Source organism: Anomaloglossus baeobatrachus, chromosome 2, assembly GCF_048569485.1.
Source record: "Anomaloglossus baeobatrachus isolate aAnoBae1 chromosome 2, aAnoBae1.hap1, whole genome shotgun sequence".
NCBI classification, from domain to species: domain Eukaryota; kingdom Metazoa; phylum Chordata; class Amphibia; order Anura; family Aromobatidae; genus Anomaloglossus; species Anomaloglossus baeobatrachus.
Genome location: NC_134354.1, coordinates 448847380 through 448867513, shown reverse-complemented (window position 1 = coordinate 448867513; position 20134 = coordinate 448847380). Strand labels below are relative to the sequence as shown.

Genomic DNA, 20134 nt, shown 5'->3' with positions numbered 1-20134 from the left:
AACAGTGTCAGCAGCAGATCCTCGCCCCATAACAGTGTGTCATGACCACATTTTTTGCTTAAAGTTTTATTTTCCCATTTTCCTCCTCTAAAACCAGGGTGCGTCTTATAGTCCGGTGCGTCTTATAGTCCGAAAAATACGGTATATCACTCAACTTTGGGATTCAGCCGATCACACCCAGGGGAGACACCAGCACTCCAGTGCAGCAGAGCAGGGAGCAGCTGCTGGGGACCGGCCCCCTGGGCTCCTCATCCTGGCAGCTTCATTCCCGGATACATATTACATGTATGTTCTATCTGAAAGGTGGCAGCATCAGAGTAAAACATACAGGACTGCAATAATACAGCCGATGTCTGATTCCTTCCACCCGGGAGGTGGAGGAATCCGCTGTCAGGTTCCTCAACTTCTAGCAAAATAACATTGGAGCCTCATATGTTACATGGCATCACTGCCATCTGCGCATCACATGCAATGGTTTAGTGTAGGTATGAAGGCCATTCTATCAATGTAATGCATCGTCAGTAGCTGAGGTGTATTATGAGGTTCCTCAGCAGCTGAGGTGTATATTATGAGGTTCCTCAGCAGCTGAGGTGTATATTATGAGGTTCCGCAGCAGCTGAGGTGTGTATGATGAGGTTCTACAGCAACTGAGGTGTGTATTAAGAGGTTCTGCAGCAGCTGAGGTGTGTATCATGATATTCTGCAATAGCTGGGTTGTTATAATGAGGTTCTGTAGCAGGTGAGGTGTGTATTATGAGATTCTGCAGCAGCTGAGGTGTGTAATATGAGGTTCTGCAGCAGCTGAGGTGTATTATGAGGTTCTGCAGCAGCTGAGGTGTGTAATATGAGGTTCTGCAGCAGCTGAGGTGTGTTGTATGATATTATGCAGCAGCTGAAGTGTGTATTATGAGATTCTGCAGTAGCTGAGGTGCGCTGTATGATATTCTGCAGCAGCTCAAGTGTGTATTACGAGATTCTGCAGCAGCTGAGGTGTGTATTATGAGGCTCTGCAGCAGCTGAGGTGTGAATTATGAAGTTCTGCAGCAGCTGAGGTGTATTATGAGATTCTGCAGCAGCTGAGATGTGTATTATGAGGTTCTGCGGCAGCTGGGTTGTGTATGATGAGGTTCTGCAGCAGTTGAGATGTGAAATATGAGGTTCTGCTGCAGCTGATGTGTGTATTATGAAATTCTGCAAAGCTGAGGTATGTATTATGAGGTTCTGCAGCAGCCGAGGTGTGTTGTATTATATTATGCAGCAGCTGAAGTGTGTATTATGAGATTCTGCAGCAGCTGAGGTGTATATTATGAGGTTCTGCAGCAGCTAAGGTGTGTATTATGAGGATCTGCGGCAGCTGGGTTGTTATGATGAGGTTCTGCAGCAGCTGGGTTGTGTATTATGAGATTCTGCAGCAGCTGAGGTGTGTATTATGAGGTTCTGCAGCAGCTGAGGTGTGTATTATGAGGTTCTGCAGCAGCTGAGGTGTGTATTATGAAGTTCTGTGGCAACTGGGTTGTGTATGATGAGGTTCTGCAGCAGTTGAGGTGTGTAATATGAGGTTCTGCAGAAGCTAAAGTGTGTATTATGAGGTTCTACAGCAGCTGAGGTGTGTTGTATGATATTCTGCAGCAGCTGAAGTGTGTATTATGAGATGCTGCAGCTGCTGAGGTGTGTATTATGAGGTTCTACAGCAGCTGAGGTGTGTTGTATGATATTCTGCAGCAGCTGAAGTGTGTATTATGAGATGCTGCAGCTGCTGAGGTGTGTATTATGAGGTTCTGCAGCAGCTGGGTTGTGTATGATGAAGTTCTGCAGTAGCCGAGGTGTGTATAATGACGTTGCACAGAAAATCACATGATTCGATGTGGATTTGTCTTACAAATTCTCCAACAAAATTATTTGCAGCATTGCCAACTGGTCTGAGCCCAGACTGGTTAATAAAGGAATTATGTTATATATGCCGTAGTTCTTCCATACACAGCGCCCCCCTACCTCATGCTGTGTATGTGGTACTGCACTTCACTCTGTTCAGGTCAGCGAAGCTCAGAGGCAGCGGCACATACACAGCGCTCATCCTGTCCTCATGGTGTGCATGTGGTACTGCACCTCAGTCTGTTTATGTCAGGGGAGCTCAGAGGCAGTGACATACACAGCGCCCATCCTGTCCTCATGGTGTACATGTGGTACTACACCTCAGTCTGTTCAGGTCAGTGGAGCTCATAGGCAGCAACACATATAACCTGAGGACACTTTATTATGTAGAAAGGAGAGATTTAAGGGTGCTTTACACGCTGCGACATCGCTAACGATATATTGTCGGGGTCACGGTGTTTGTGACGCACATCCGGCGTCGTTAGCGTGACAGCTAGGAGCAACGATCAACGATCGCAAAAACGACAAAAATCGTTGACCGTTGACACGTCGCTCCTTTTCATAATATCGTTGATGGTGCATGCTGCTGGTTGTTCGTCGTTCCTGCGGCAGAACAGGTATGTGCGTGTGACGCCGCCGTAGCAATATTGTTCGCTACGGCTGCGATCATCACATGTTGCACGAACGACGGGGGCGGGTGCTATCACTCGCGACATCGCTAGCGATGTTGCAGCGTGTAAAGCACCCTTTTTTTCTAATTTCCTACAAACCCCTTAACATCTGTATTTTGGCCTTTTTGGTCCTGAGTACACGCAGCACCGCCGGCTCCATCATGCATTGTCTGGTATTCTCATCCTGTACATTTATCAACAGGATTTGTATAGTAGATGCTGATCCCACCAATGTGGACACGACGTGTGCCACTCTCAGCCTAGAGATGGCAGAACTCCCATCCGTGTGTAGAGGAATTTATACCGTCTCTCCACGAAGAGCGGTAGCGCCTTATTCTCCATATACATGTGCGCCCCATTGGTGAGATCCACATGTACTATCCATTATGTAATATTCATGGATACAGCATAAATGGACAAGATCAGAAGATCCCTGTAGAGATAAGTTCAGATGTAGTGGAATTAATGTGGATTTGAGGTGCAGATTCTCCAACACAAATTTGGAGTTTGTTGTACATTTGAAAAAAAAAAGAAGGGAATTTTGTTACTTACCGTAAATTCCTTTTCTTCTAGCTCCAATTGGGAGACCCAGACGATTGGGTGTATAGCTACTGCCTCCGGAGGCCACACAAAGCATTACACTAAAAAGTGTAAGGCTCCTCCCCTTCTGCATATACACCCCCCGTGGATCACGGGCTGCTTCAGTTTTAGTGCAAAAGCAAGAAGGAGGAAAGCCAATAACTGGTTAAACAATTCAATCCGAAGGAACATCGGAGAGCTGAAACCATTCAACATGAACAACATGTGTACCCGAACAACCAAAAATCCCGAAGGAACAGGGGCGGGTGCTGGGTCTCCCAATTGGAGCTAGAAGAAAAGGAATTTACGGTAAGTAACAAAATTCCCTTCTTCTTCGGCGCTCCATTGGGAGACCCAGACGATTGGGACGTCCAAAAGCAGTCCCTGGGTGGGTAAATTAATACCTCAAGTTTGGACTGTAAAAACAGCCCTTCCCTACATGGAGGCAACCGCCGCCTGCAGGACTCTTCTACTTAGGCTGGCATCCGCCTAAGCGTAGGCATGCACCTGATAACGCTTGGTGAAGGTGTGCAGACTCGCCCAGGTAGCCGCCTGGCACACCTGCTGAGCCGTAGCCTGGTGCCGTAATGTCCAGGACGCACCCACGGCTCTGGTAGAATGGGCCTTCAGCCCTGATGGAACCGGAAGCCCAGCAGAACGGTAGGCTTCAAGAATTGGTTCCTTGATCCATCGAGCCAGGGTGGATTTGGAAGCCTGCGACCCTTTGCGCTGACCAGCGACAAGTACAAAGAGTGTATCCGAGCGGCGCAGGGGCGCCGTGCGGGAAATGTAGATTCTGAGCGCTCTCATCAGATCCAACAAATGCAAATCCAATTCATATCGATGAACTGGATGAGGACAAAAGGAAGGTAAGGAGATATCCTGACTGAGATGAAAAGGGGGATACCACCTTAGGGAGAAACCCCGGAATCAGGCGCAGCACTACCTTGTCTTGGTGAAACACCAGGAAGGGAGCTTTGGATGACCGCGCTGCTAGCTCGGACACTCTCTGAAGAGACGTGACCGCTACCAAAAAGGCCACTTTCTGTGAAAGTGAAACATCCCTCAGAGGCTCAAAGGGCGGCTCCTGGAGAGCAAATAGTACCCTGTTCAGATCCCATGGGTCTAACGGCCTCTTGTACGGAGGGACAATGTGACAAACCCCCTGCAGGAACGTGCGTACCTGAGGAAGTCGTACTATGCGCTTCTGAAAGAATACAGACAGCGCTGGGACTCGTCCGTTAATAGAGCCGAGCGACAAACCTTTTCCCAAACCAGATTGCAGGAAGGAAGGAAAAGTAGGCAATGCAAATGTCCAGGGAGACACTCCCTGAGCAGAGCACTAAGATAAGAATATCTTCCACGTCTTGTGGTGGATCTTGGCAGACGTCGGCTTCCTAGCCCGTCTCATGGTGACAATGACGTCTTGAGATAATCCTGAAGACGCTAGGATCCAGGACTCAATGGCCACACAGTCAGGTTCAGGGCTGTAGAATTCAGATGGAAAAAACGGCCCTTGGGACAGTAAGTCTGGCCGGTCTGGTAGTGCCGACGGTTGGCCGACCGTGAGATGCCACAGATGCAGGTACCACGACCTCCTCGGTCAGTCTGGGGCGACGAGGATGGCGCGGCGGCAATCGGAGCTGATCTTGCGTAGCCCTCTGGGCAACAGTGTCAGAGGGGGAAACACATAGGGTAGGTGGAACTGCGACCAATCCTGAACTAAGGCGCCTGCCGCCAGAGCTCTTTGATCGTGAGACCGCGCCATGAAAATCGGGCCCTTGTTGTTGTGCCGAGACGCCATTAGGTCGACGTCCGGCCTCCTCCAGCGGCTACAGATTTCTTGAGACCCGTCCGGGTGCAGAGACCATTCCCCTGCGTCCCTGCCCTGGCGACTGAGGAAGTCTGCTTCCCAGTTTTCTACGCCCGGGATGTGAACTGCGGATATGGTGTATGCTCTGTCTTCCACCCACAGCAGAATCCGCCGGACTTCCTGGGAGGCTTGCCGACTGCGTGTTCCGCCTTGGTGGTTGATGTATGCCACCGCTGCGAAGTTGTCCGACTGAATTCGGATCTGTTTGCCTTCCAGCCTCTGCTGGAAGGCTTGCAGGGCAAGATACCCTGCCCAGATTTCCAGAACATTGATCTGAAGGGTGGACTCCTCTGAAGAGAGTCCTTGCCCGTCTGAGAAAGGGGTACGTTCCTGTCTAGGGACGTTGACTTCCCATCCCATTGGCGAAGCATGTCCTATAGAAGTGGACGCAGATGAAACTGCGCGAAAAAGACTGCCTCTGCATGAGGCGTCTTAAGGGGTGTGACTGGCCTTGAAGGAGAGACTGCACCCCCGTCTGTAGTGAACGCTGTATGTCCAGCGGGAGCTGCACTATCGCTGAGAGAGTGTGAAGCTCCATGCCAAGATATGTCAGCGATTGGGTCGGTGTCAGATTTAACTTTGAAAAGTTTATGATCCACCCGAAACTCTGGAGAGTCTCCAGCGCCACGTTCAGGCTGTGTTGGCATGCCTCTTGAGAGGGTGCCTTGACAAGTAGATCGTCCAAGTAAGGGATCACAGAGTGACCCTGAGAGTGTAGGACTACTCCCACTGCTGCCATGAACTTGTGAAAAGCCGTGGGGCTGTCGCCAGACCGAAGGGCAGGGCTACGAACTGAAGATGCTCGTCTTCAATAACGAATCGTAGCCAACACCGGTGCTCTGGAGCAATCGGCACGTGGAGATAAGCATCCTGATGTCTATTGACGCTAGGAAATCTCCTTGAGACATTGAGGCAATGACGGAGCGGAGGGATTCCATCCGGAACCGCCTGGTTTTCACGTGCTTGTTGAGCAGGTTTAGGTCCAAAACGGAACGGAAGAGCCGTCGTTTTTTGGTACCACAACCGGATTGGAGTAAAAACCGTATCTTGTTCCTGAGGAGGAACAGGGATTACCACTCCTTCTGCCTGCAGAAGAGCATCGGCTCGGTCGGGAGGTGAGGAAGTTCTGAAAATCTAGTCGGAGGACGAGAACAGAACTCTATCCTGTACACGTGAGACAAAATGTCTCTCACCCACCGGTCTTTGACCTGTGGCAGCTAAATGTCGCCAAGCGGGAGAGTCTGCCACCGACCGCGGATGCGGAGAGAGAGAGCTGAACGTCATGAGGAAACCGCCTTGGTAGCGGTTCCTCCGGCTGCCTTCCTTGGGCGTGATTGAGCCTGCCAGGAATCTGCGCCTCTCTGAGCTTTTTGAGTCCTTTTGGACGAGGACAATTGGGACCTGCCCGAGCCTGGGAAGGACCGAAACCTCGACTGTCCCTTCCTCTGTTGTTGTTTGATCTGGGCTGGTGTAAGGAAGAGTCCTTACCCTTGGACTGTTTAATGATTTCATCCAATCGCTCACCAAACAGTCTGTCACCAGATAATGGCAAACTGGTTAAGCACTTTTTTGGAAGCAGAATCTGCTTTCCAGTCCCTCAACCACAAGGCTCTGCGTAAAACCACGGAGTTGGCGGACGCCACTGACGTACGGCTCGTAGAGTGCAGGACAGCATTAATAGCGTAAGTCGCAATGCAGACATTGCGAGGTTAAGGACGCCATCTGCGGCACAGATGTACATGTGACAGTGTCCACGTGCGCAAGACCAGCTGAAAAAGCTTGGAATGCCCATACGGCTGCGAATGCCGGAGCAACCGACACGCCGATAGCTTCATAGACAGAATTCAACCAGAGGACCATCTGTCTGTCAATGGCATCTTTAAGTGAAGTCCCATCTGCCACTGCAACTATGGATCTAGCCGCAAGCCTGGAGATTGGGGGATCCACCTTTGGACACTGGGTCCAGCGCTTGACCACGTCAGGGAGAAAAAAGGATAACGTGTATCCTTAATACGATTGGAGAACGCTTATCTGGATAAGTGTGGTGTTTCCGGACTGCTTCTCTGAAGTCAGAGTGGCCAGAAAAGTACTCAATATACGCTTGAGATACTGAAAAGGGATTTCTCCTGCTGTGAAGCTGACTCCTCCACCGGAGGAGCTGAGGGAGAAATATCCAACATTCCCTTGATGGACGCTAGAAGATCATTCACTATGGCGTCACCATCCGGAGTATCCGGATTGAGAGCGGTCTCAGGATCAGAGTCCTGATCAGCTACGTCTGCCTCATCATACAGAGAGTCCTGCTGGGACCCTAACCAGTGATGAAGCCGAGTGCCGCTCCCAGCGAGCTCGCTTAGACTGTCTGGGACTGTCGTCCGTGTCAGAGCCTGCGCCCTGGGATGCATGAGACCCCCCCGGAGCACTGATTTGTTCCAAATGAGGGCGGCCAGGGAGCATTGTATCCACATTGCCCATGGTCCGTCTGGACTGCAAAGTCTCTAAGATGTTAGTCACAGTCACAGACCTATCAGCCGAAACTGCAACTCCGTCCCTGTCCCTGGACAGGGTTCACAGGTGGTTCCTTTGGCCACCTCTAGCAGAGATCCCGGCTGACCAAGTGCTACAGGGGAGCATTGCACACAATGGGGACAGTGGAACCTGCCGTGTGGACAGTATCACATGCAGTACAAGCAGCATAGAAAGCCTGTGCCTTGGCACCCTTTCTTTTTTGCTGCTGTTGTCTAGCCATCTAGAAGCATATAGCCAAGAATAGCGACCGTACAGTGCAATGTATAGCATACAAGCAGAAAGTACAAATGAACACTTCAGCACATGCAGTACAAGCAGCATAGAAAGCCTGTGCCTTAGCACCCTTGCTTTTTTGCTGCTGTTGTCCAGCCATCTAGGAGTATATAGCCAAGAATAGCGACCGTACAGTGCAGTGTATAGCATACCAGCATAAAGTACAAATGAACACTTCAGCACATGCAATACAAGCAGCCTAGACAGCCTGTGCCTTAGCACCCTTGCTGTTTGCTGCTGTAGTCTAGCCATCTAGGCATAAAGTACAAATGGCATTAGTGGGGTCAGCACTTCAGGTGCTGCTTACCGCCCGCACAAAGGCGGGTGTGTGGTCGCCCGAATCCTGTGACTGGTTGCCCAGAGCTTGTCTCCCTTCTCCAGCCCAGACCGCGTGCAGGAATGGCTGCCGGCGTCTTGTGAAGAGGGGCGGGCCGTGGGCGTGCCCCAGACAAGAGCGGGAAACTGGCGTCCCACTGTGTCCAGTGAAGGGGGCTGGAGAATGCAAAGCAGACTCCAGCTCTCGGCGCTGACTGTCTGTACAGCGTCCCGCCCCTCCCCTGACTGGCAGGGCTGGGGGCGGGAACGAAGCGAAAACTAGGCCGCAAAGCCGGGGACTCGAGTAATAAGCGCGGCCGTCCTATGTGCACGGCCAGCGCGGAAGTCCCCGGCGCACCACAAGTCCCAGCCGCGCCACAGTGTAAAACACCCCGCAGCGGCCGGCGCGGCAGTTTCTAACACATAAATTCACTCAGCTAAGCTGCAGTGAATAATAGCACAAGCGCTCCGCGCTGTTGTCCCCGGCGCACTAGCACTCCCAGCAATGCTGGTGTGTGTGTGCGCGATGTGTACGGGGACACAGAGTACCTTAATGTAGCAGGGCCCTGTCCCTGACGATACCCAGCTCCATATCCAGCAGGATCTCCGGGTCTGTGGATGGAGCCCGGTCTCAGTGCCTGGAGACCGGTAAGATCCCACTTCACCCAGAGCCCCGAGGGGGGATGGGGAAGGAAAACAGCATGTGGGCTCCAGCCTCCGTACCCGCAATGGGTACCTCAACCTTAACAAACACCCGACAAAAGTGGGGTGAGAAGGGAGCATGCTGGGGGCCCCATATGGGCCCACTTTTCTTCCAACCGACATAGTCAGCAGCTGCTGCTGACTAAAAACAGTGGAGCTATGCGTGGATGTCTGACCTCCTTCGCACAAAGCATGAAAACTGAAGCAGCCCGTGATCCACGGGGGGTGTATATGCAGAAGGGGAGGGGCCTTACACTTTTTAGTGTAATACTTTGTGTGGCCTCCGGAGGCAGTAGCTATACACCCAATCGTCTGGGTCTCCCAATGGAGCGCCGAAGAAAAACAATTTTTTTTAGGATATAACAAAATGGCCTCTGGTACTCATTTCTTTCCTGGGAAACAGGGTAAATAAAAAAAGTAGGGTGGGAGCACTAAAGGGCAGTTTTGCATAAGGCACCACTCATGCTAAGGCCGGCCCTGGGGTCATGCACAACACTGCATGGCAAGAAGATAATAATGAGCTAATGTATTATTAATCTTGCAACATTACCTGTCCATAGCCAAAGGAGCAAGTTTTCTTTATTGATAGATTCTCAAATGTATTGGGTTTAGAGATTAATCTGTTAGCAGTTCTGGATGACAGAAGAAAACAAATGGATTTCAGCAAATGACTTCAGGCAATGCTTTTGTTTATGGCATAAATGTTGACTATGATTTAAAATTCGTAAAGATTACAAGGTACATCACTAATAATACCAGAATGATACTAGAAACACATACAAAAATGATACGTTCTCTCCACATTTCTGCTCATTCAGATATATCCCACAAAAAAAGATGGAACTCCATACAAACTGTAGTCTTAATTTACAGATCTGGTATATACCATATTATTGTAGCTGGCACCCCTAGGCTTAGACAGATTTTATTTTTTTATTCACACTGATCCAAATATATGTACTAAGTACCTGCAAACTTAAAGGGGTTTCCCTACTAACAACATTCATTTTAAAGTTGATTTTAACCAATAGATCTTATAATAATAATAATTTATACAATTGGTTGTATTTTAAAAATATGTTCCTGTGCTGAGATAATCTTATGAATATGTCCCTGCTGTGTACTGTGTAATGGCTGTGTCTGACCGGACAGGGACATGGTCTGATCATACCTCATCTCCTAGGCACAAAAATTCTTAGGAAAGTTCTCAGAAGTATGTCGATACCCCATATGTGGTCTGAAACTACTTTTGAGGCACAGTCCAAAGCTCAGAAGGAACGGAGCACCATTTTTGACTGGATGTTTTGAAGCCAAGTCACATTGGTACAATGCAGATGCTAGTAACTCAAGGCTGGAAATTAAGGCCACGATATAAAGCGAGGGGAGATTCACACCTACTGCACTTGGCTAATAAGGTTTTTACATACACTAGTATATTATTTAGTAGCAATGCAAATAGTCTAGCCAGAAAGTTACACTGAGATAGTAACATTAGATTATTTAATAATAATGAATGCGTATATTACATGTAAATACATATGCAACAAATTCAATGGATAAAATGCCAGTGTAAAAAACATACTCCGATTTTAATAAAAAAAATAATAAATAAATATACTTTATTCCTAATGAAAAAATGGAGACGTGGCCACTAGGAGGCCGATGAGCTGCATCAAAGTCTATCTCAGAATTGCTGTATGAAGAGAGCAAAATTTCATCTGAACTTACGAGTCCACATTGGAGCAGAACCCCCTGACGCACGTTTGGCAAAAATGCTTTTGCGTTTTTTTAATATACGATGTGAAAAACCTTATTAACTAAATGAATTGGGAGTGAATCTCTCCTCCCTTTATATTGTGGCCTTAATTTCCAGCCATGTGTTACTAGCATCTGTAGTGTGCTACATCCCTTTTTGAATTCTGAATTATTGTATCCGTATTATCTATTTTTTAATAAAGAATAAATATGTTGATCTCTTGAATTGAGTTTGTGTATCTATAAGAATTCTATTGTACATAGAGCGCCTTGGTGTGGACGTCGTTGGCTTTCTCTTCATTGCTGTATTATTAAATCTAAAAACTCTAAGGCTATGTGCCCACGGGACAACATACCCGCGGACTTTGCTGCAAGTTTATCCGCAGGTTTACCGCAGCCGCTGCCCGGAATCCGCAGCTTTCCATTGCTGCAGGATTCGAGCATTTTTGTTGGGGTAAACCTGCGAAACAAGTGAGGAAATATCTGCGGACGTCCCGCCCTCTATCTCCATAGTGGAAAGGTGGCACATCCGCAGATATTTCCGCATGAATAATTGACATGCAGTTACGTGCGGCTGCCGGAAATCTGCAGCATATTCCGCAGCCGCACATACCGCAGCATTGATACAGCACTGCCCAAATCCCATAGGATAACACGGGGAGTGTCTGTACTTGCGCAAGCCTGCGGATTTATCTGGAAAATCCAGATAAATCCGCAGGTTTTCCGCGGCAAAATCCGCGGGTACATTGTCCCGTGGGACATAGCCTTATTGTGTCAGAACTTCTGTACCCAGTAATCTAAGTGATACAGTGCCTTGCAAAAGTATTCATCCCCCTTGAATTTTTCAACCTTTTCCCACATTTCAGGTTTCAAACATAAAGATAAAAAATGTAATGTTATGGTGAAGAATCAACAACAAGTGGGACACAATTGTGAAATTCAATGAAGTTTATTGCTTATTTATTAACTTTTATAAAAAATAAGTAACTGGAAAGTGGGGCGTGCAATATTATTCAGCCCCTTTAAATTAATACTTTGTTGCGCCACCTTTTGCTGCGATTACAGCTGCAGTCGCTTGGGGTATGTCTCTATCAGTTTTGCACATCCAGAGACTGAAATTCTTGCCCATTCTTCCTTTGCAAATAGCTCAAGCTGAGTGAGGTTGGATGATAGCGTTTGTGAACAGCAGTTTTCAGCTCTTTCCACAGATTCTTGATTGGATTCAGGTCTGGACTTTGACTTGGCCATTCTAACACCTGGATATGTCTATTTGTGAACCATTCCATTGTAGATTTTGCTTTATGTTTGGGATCATTGTCTTGTTGGAAGACAAATATCCGTCCCAGTCTCAGGTTTTTTTGCAGACTCCAACAGGTTTTCTTCAAGAATGGCCCTGTATTTGGCTCCATCCATGTTCCCATCAAATTTAACCATCTTCCCTGTCTCTGCTGAAGAAAAGCTGCTCCAAACATGATGCCGCCGCCACCATGTTTGACAGTGGGGATGGTGTGTTCAGGGTGATGAGCTGTATTGCTTTTACGCCAAACATATCATTTGGTATTGTATCCAAAAAGTTCGATTTTGGTTTCATCTGACCAGAGCACCTTCTTCCACATGTTTGGTGTGTCTCCCAGGTGGCTTGTGGCGAACTTTACACAACACTTTTTATGGATATCTTTGTGAAATAGCTTTCTCCTTGCCACTCTTCCATAAAGGCCAGATTTGTGCAGTGTACGACTGATTGTTGTCCTATGGACAGACTCTCCCACCTCAGCTGTAGATCTCTGCAATTCATCCAGAGTGATCATGGGCCTCTTAACTGTATCACTGATAAGTCTTCTCCTTGCTTGAGATGAAAGTTTGGATGGACGGCCGAGTCTTGGTAGATTTGCAGTGGTATGATACTCCTTCCATTTCAATATGATCGCTTGCACAGTGCTCCTTGGGATGTTTAAAGTTTTGGAAATCTTTTTGTAACCAAATCCAGCTTTAAACTTCTCCACAACAGTATCACGGACCTGCCTGTTGTGTTCCTTGGTCTTCATGATGCTATTTGCGCTTTAATCAGAAAACTGAGACTATCACAGAGCAGGTGCATTTATACAAAGACTTGATTACACACAGGTGGCTTCTATTTATCATCATCAGTCATTTAGGACACATTGGATCATTCAGAGATCCTCAATGAACTTCTGGAGGGAGTTTGCTGCACTGAAAGTAAAGGGGATGAATAATATTGCACGACCCACTTTTCAGTTATTTATTTTTTTAAAAAGTTTAAAATAAGCAATAAATGTCGTTCACTTTCACAATTGTGTCCCAATTGTTGTTGATTTTTCACCATAACATTAACATTTTTATCTTTATGTTTGAAGCCTTAAATGTGGGAAAAGGTTGAAAACTTCAAGGGGGCCGAATACTTTCGCAAGGCACTGTACATCATTGGATTCAGGGTCTTTTTGCCCACATCATGCTGCTCTCACTTGAGGCAGCAAAAACCTGCAGACAGATTCCCTTTAAACAGCCAGGAGCAGTGCGGGCACTAGCCCTGGCTGTTACAGAAGGAGCTCAGCTGTTACTTAAGCTGAGCTCCTGACAGCAATCGTGCGGGCACAGGTTATGTGCCTGCGCATTCGACATGATGTAACTGTATTTCAATTTTCAGCAACGCCACGCATCGATGACCTGAGATGCAAACCGCCCAGAAATTCCAAAATAATCCGTAAAAATAGGACACATTTTTGTCATATCTAGGAAAGGGGTTAAACACTTCAACCCCATCTGCCACTGAATACAATACTAAAAAACATGTTCTGAAAATATTTTTTTCCACTTTTACAAAAATGATATTTAAACAATTCCAGTACGTAAAATAACAAAGATAAATAGTCCTCTCCCTCCCCAGCTCCAGCTCTAGGCTATTGCTCCATTCTTCGTATATTGTCAGCACTTGTGTTGACAGTTCACATCACTCCTGGAGCCAACCACTGAGCTCTGTGCCCTGCAGATATAGACAGCATGAACCAATGAGCTCAGTGCTCTGCAGATCTAGACAGCATGAACCACTGAGCTCAGTGCCCTGCTAATATAGACAGCATGAACCAATGAGCTCAGTGCTCTGCAGATCTAGACAGCATGAACCACTGAGCTCAGTGCCCTGCTGATATAGACAGCATGAACTGCTGAGCTCAGTGCTCTGCTGATATAGACAGCATGAACCACTGAGCTCAGTGCTCTGCAGATCTAGACAGCATGAACCACTCAGCTCAGTGCCATGCTGATATAGACAGCATGAACAGCTGAGCTCAGTGCTCTGCTGATATAGAAAGCATGAACCGCTGAGCTCAGTGCCCTGCTGATATAGACAGCATGAACAGCTGAGCTCAGTGCTCTGCTGATATAGAAAGCATGAACCGCTGAGCTCAGTGCCCTGCTGATATAGACAGCATGAACCAATGAGCTCAGTGCTCTGTAGATATACACAGCATGAACAGCTGAGCTCAGTGCCCTCCTGATATAGACAGCATGAACCAATGAGCTCAGTGCTCTGTAGATATACACAGCATGAACAGCTGAGCTCAGTGCTCTCCTGATATAGACAGCATGAACCGCTGAGCTCAGTGCCCTCCTGATATAGACAGCATGAACAGCTGAGCTCAGTGCCCTCCTGATATGGACAGCATGAACCGCTGAGCTCAGTGCTCTGCTGATATAGACAGCATGAACCGCTGAGCTCAGTGCTCTGCTGATATAGACAGCATTAACTGCTGAGCTGTGTTCTGCTGATATACACAGCATTAACTGCTGAGCTCAGTGTTCTGCTGATATAGACAGCATTAACTGCTGAGCTCAGTGTTCTGCTGATATAGACAGCATTAACTGCTGAGCTCAGTGTTCTGCTGATATAGACATGAACCGCTGAGCTCAGTCCTCTGCTGATATAGTCTGAGCCTGTATCAACATAGGAATATGATAAAACCAGTACATCCAATGGATAAAAATCCTGTTTCATTCAGTATAACATCTGTCGGTGGCATACCTGGGAGAAAACAGATTGATTAATGGTGAACTATTAATAAGATCTTGTGATGAATCAATCTTCATGGGCTTCAAAGGATAAAGATGAATTAAAGCTTGCATGTGAACAGTACAACGACCAATAAATTCAGTCATCTAAAATCATGTAGGAAAAAAGAGAATTATATATTAGCACTTCCATAAATAGAGATAAGCTGGTCTACATCTATCACTGCTGTATTTGGACCGCTCACATATGCAATTTGTCAGGATAAGGACATAAAGTCTGACCCTGCACCCAACACCCGCAACAATCACTGAAATCCCAGAGTCCAAAATATAAAAGGTGTTTTCTTATCATAAACGTTTTTTCAGTACGCCATATTAGCCTGTTTTCTTATGTCCTGATACGAAAACATCTTTCACCTTCAGAATGTGTACTTAGTTCCGGTGGCAATACATTTTTATTTTGCTATTTTATTGTATTTGGTTTAACTAATATATAAAGCTGAGTGTATGTGTGTGTTTGTGTGTGTGTGTGTGTATGTAGTTATGTATGTATGTATGTATGTATGTGTGTCCGCTAAAGGAATCCGTACTGTCGCATTTACAATCACAAAATTTTGCAGAGACGTCTCCTGTGACCCAGGGAACGTCATAGACTATGTTTTGACAGGAAAATTTAACCCCGCACTTTACAGTTACTCTCCAAAAAGCTGCCTCCATTGAAGTGAATGGAGCCTGGAACTACAGTTTATTAATAGCAGCTGTGATTGGTTGCTATAGGAACAAAGGACATTGGTAGTATAAGAGGCTTATGTGTGAGGTAATATGATGTTGGTGGGGAGACGGATAGAGAGAGACACAGAGACAGACTGACAGACAGAGAGAGACAGACAGACAGAGAGATAGACAGAGAGAAAGAGAAAGACAGAGACATACAGTGAAAGAGACAGAGAGATGGAGACAGACAGAGAGACAGAGACAGACGGGGAAAGAGACAGACAGAGACAGATGGGAAAAAATACAGATGGGGAAAGAGACAGACGGAGAAAGAGACAGACCGGGAAAGAGACAGACCGGGAAAGAGACAGAGGGGGAAAGAGACAGATGGGGAAAGAGACAGACAGAGACAGGTAGACAGGGACAGAGACAGGCAGACAGGGACAGAGACAGGCAGACAGGGTAAGAGACAGACAGAGAGACAAAGACAGATGGGGAAAGAGAAAGACCTTGATAGAGACAGACGAGGAAAGAGACCGAGAAATAAAGACAGACAAGGAAAGAGACAGACAGGGAAAGAGACAGACAGGAAAAGACACAGACAAAGATAGACAGTGAAAAAGACAGGAAAACAGACGAGGAGACAGACGGGGAACAGACCGACCTGGGAAAGAGACAGACCTGGAAAGAAACAGAGAGATAGAGACAAAGAAAGAAAGAGACAGACAGGGAAAGAGACAGACGGGGAAAGAGACAGACGGGGAAAGAGACAGACAGAGAGACAGACAAAGACAGATGGGGAAAGAGACAGATGGGGAAAGAGACAGATAGGGAAAGAGACAGACCATGAAAGAGACAGACCTGGAAAGAGACAGACCATGAGAGAGACAGACCTGGAAAGAGACAGACCTGGAAAGAGACAGACCTGGAAAGAGACAGACCTGGAAAGAGACAGACCTGGACAGAGACAGACCTGAGACAGACGGGGAAAGAGACAGACGGGGAAAGAGACAGACGGGGAAAGAGACAGACAAGGAAAGATAGAGACAGACAGACATAGACATAGAGACAGACACAGAGATAGAGACAGACAGGCACAGAAATAGAGAGACAGACAGACACAGAAACACAGAGATAGAGACAGATAGATTGATACAAAGACAAACAGAGAGATAGAAACAGAGAGAGACATAGACACAGACAGACAAGGAAAGAGACAGACAGACAGCGACACACAGACAGAGACTGGGAGAGAGACAGAGAGACAGTTACTATCTCGGGCAACGCCCAGGTACTACAGCTAGTTTATTGTAAACTGAAAACTACAAACCAATGTACCATGGTGTATAGCTATGTATCTGTTTTGTTGTAATCCTCTATCTGTAAGCCACATGTACACGAGTATTTGGTGAGTTTTTTACTTCAGTATTTGTAAGGCCATGTGCAGGCGTTTAGTATTTGGTCAGTTTTTTACCTCAGTAGTTGTAAGGCCATGTGCAGGCGTTTAGTATGTGATCAGTTTTTTACCTCAGTATTTGTAAGACCACATGTACACATTGAGTATTTGATGAGTTTTTTCCCCTCAGTATTTTTAAAGTTATGTGCACACGTTGAGTATTTGGTGAGTTTTCACCTCAGTATTTGTTAGGCTACGTGAACAGCTGAGTTTTTTCCCCTTAGTATTTGTAAGGCCACGTGCACACGTTGTGTATTTGGTGAGTTTTTAACTTAGTATTTGTAAGGTTACATGCACAGGTTGAGTATTTGAGTTTTTCCCTCAGTATATGTAAAGCCACGTGCACACGTTTAGTATTTGTTCGTTTTTTTTTTACCTCAGTAGTTGTAAGGCCACGTGCACACATTGATTCCAGTGAACGGAATCCTGTGAAATAATACATCTGTTGCGTCAGTTGACATCTAAAAAACGATGGATCGACCTGACAGATAGCCTAAGAATGCATTTACTTGGGATAGGGCCATTATAAATTTCCTGCTTGTACATTAGATTTTGTAGCTTTGTGTGCTTATGCTATGATGAAAGCTTATAGCTCAGGACCCAGCACAGACCTCTCACAGGATACTACTTTATCCTAAGGAGACAACTCACAGTGCTCTCTTAAGGCCGCTTTACACGATGCGACATCGCTCAAGCGATCACGCTGGGGTCACGGAATTGGTGACGCACATCTGGCCGCTGTAGCGATGCCGTTGCGTGTGACACCTTTGAGCGATTTTGCAACATTACAAAAATGTGCAAAATGGCTCATCGGTGACATGGGGGTCCATTCTCTAATATCGTTGCTGCAGCAGTAACGAAGTTGTTACTCGTTCCTGAGGCAGCACACATCGCTCCGTGTGACGCTGCAGGAACGAGGAACCTCTCCTTACCTGCCTCCCGCCCGCAATGCGGAAGGAAGGAGGTGGGCGGGATGTTCGTCCCGCTCATCTCCGCCCCTCCGCTTCTATTGGGCGGCGGTTCAGTGACGCAGCTGTGACGTCGCTGTGACGCTGAACAAACCGCCCCCTTAGAAAGGAGGCATTTCGAAGAGACCACCTGAGACAAACCTCTAAAACATAGGTCTTTATTGATATTAAATATTAAAATGAGACACCATGTGTCTGACAAACATAAAGGACAAAAGACAATGTGCTCGTGAAGGGCCAGATAGAGGTAGGTAGAAAAAAAGCGTGCAGGAATATACTGATAATGGATAGCTAGATGAATTCTAGGCAATCTAGGAGGGACTAGTTAGATCCTTCACTTATCCTTCCTACCTGCGGAGAGTGTTATAATGTACAGAACACCCCCCGCTCCGGGTGGCTATCCCTGGCTGTCCCTGCTCTTCCCTGGCCTATGCCCACCACCAACCAGGTGAATTGTGTGCAAAACAGAAACAAACAGAAACAATTAGATTTGTTGGTTCCTGAGCTGGACTGAATCCTATGTTCCAGTCAAATACTGTATCAGCAGCAGTTAGGATCAAGCCCCTGGGTCCACCAAGCAGGCCGGTACCCTGGGCTTCTCCCGACGCGTTTCCCCCCCTCCTAACTAAGTGGTCGGGGGTTCATCAGGGGTAAATTGCCAACAACACTTGGAAAGACTCCCAAGATAGTGATGTAGCAGCAGCAGAATATGCTTGCCTAATATGTCTTACTGAGGTCTCCAAAAAGCATATGTGGCTTCCTTATTTCCTCAAAGAATGATGTCTCAGCATAAATCATGCTATTTATGATACATAGATGCAGTATATTACACCTTAGGAGGCATTTCGCCAGTCACAGCGACATCGCAGGGCAGGTAAGTAGTGTGACGGGTCTGGGCGATGTTGTGCGTAATGGGCAGCGATTTGCCCATGTCGCACAACCGATGGGGGCGGGTACCCACGCTAGCGATATCGGTCACGATATCGCAGCACGTAAAGCGGCCTTTAGGGTTTACTCACATCTGCATATAATAAATCGCACCAATTTTCATCCAGAAATGTTGGAGTTTGGTATTCTATATATCATGTCAGTGCTATGTGAGTGTGTGATAATCTTCTCGCCTAGCATCCATATGTAATCCATTTTTTTCCTCAGCAGTTATTATTCTACAGTCATATACAGGACCATTTACATTGTTCTATGATACAGAATGCTAATGTATCTGTATAAAATGGGCGGCAGACGGACGGTCCGTGTGCAATCAGTTTTTTTTCTCGCACCCATAGCCTTGCATTGTGCTTTACCAAAGAGGGCTCAGTACTAAGACCAATCTGTGACTAGACAGGCCTTTATAAAGTAAAGAGCATGATCAAGTACCTTTTTAATAAAGCCAGCATTAAGAATTTCAGAGATTTGTGAAGTCAGGCCAAAAGGGACTATCCTTTGCTCCCTGTCAGAGTCTAGGAGCTATGGCTGCCCACGAACCTGTTAACAGTTCAAGGGTTCGCCTTCTTTGAAGCTTTTTTGATAGGTGAAAACAACTGCATATAGATTTCATCCCTACATAGCGAAAACATTAATTTGATTAACCTTAGCACTTTCGTCCTTGCCAGCCATGAGCGCCCAGTCCTGTGGTCGTTTAGATTTCTGATCATGAAGTCGCAAGTCCCCGCCAGCGTCAATAAGCCTGCTCATAATCCACTGGTCACCAGAAAACGCTGCAGCATGGACCGGCGTGCTCCGATCCAAGCACCGACTGCAAACATACATACAAAGAGGCAATGTCATACAATTGTTACACCATTTGTACTTCTACATTTTGGAAACAAGTTAACATATTCTTGTTTAGATATGGATCAGTGAATACATTTATGTCTCACTATTAGGTTATATAAAGAAATCATCCAGAAAAGTGGTACCATTTTTTCTCACTTGTCAATCCATTTTTTTACTCCGCTGCTATTAATTCTACAGGACCATTTACTGTTTCCTATGCTACAGATTAGTGGTGTATCCGTAATAATTGGAATAAATACTGTGGCTCCATTCAGCACCTGATTTTTCTAGCATGCTGCAATATTTTTCACAGACAGATTCTGTCAGTGCAAAAACGGTCACCAGCACTGCTCCATTGAATAATTTTGGTCCAAATGCTATCTGATAAAAAAAAATCATCTGATTTATACGCTCATGTGAGCGAGCTCATGGTATAACTAGGATTATGTTTTTTTTATAGCGCTCATGTTAATCTATGGTGCCAATTTGGCATGAGAAATATAGCATTACACAAGTGGCATTGCAAATCGGATAGCGGGCGCCTTTTCATGTGTATGGGTGCGTAGAAATTATTTGAAGGATGACATCTGAGTGTAGTCCAATTTCCACAAACTTCCACAACTAG

At 46.4% G+C, this 20134-nt stretch overlaps 1 protein-coding gene across 1 annotated transcript in view; it reads right to left on the bottom strand.

Annotated features, from left to right (window-relative positions):
- Positions 1-20134, bottom strand: part of TEX14 (testis expressed 14, intercellular bridge forming factor) — a 304889-nt gene that overhangs the window by 13690 nt on the left and 271065 nt on the right. The window contains exons 4-6 of the mRNA XM_075336303.1: positions 19324-19489; positions 14609-14742; positions 9365-9446 (exon numbers count right to left, since the gene is read on the bottom strand). Of these exons, the coding sequence (XP_075192418.1) occupies positions 9365-9446; positions 14609-14742; positions 19324-19489 (382 nt within the window). The remainder of the gene's footprint in view (positions 1-9364; positions 9447-14608; positions 14743-19323; positions 19490-20134) is intronic.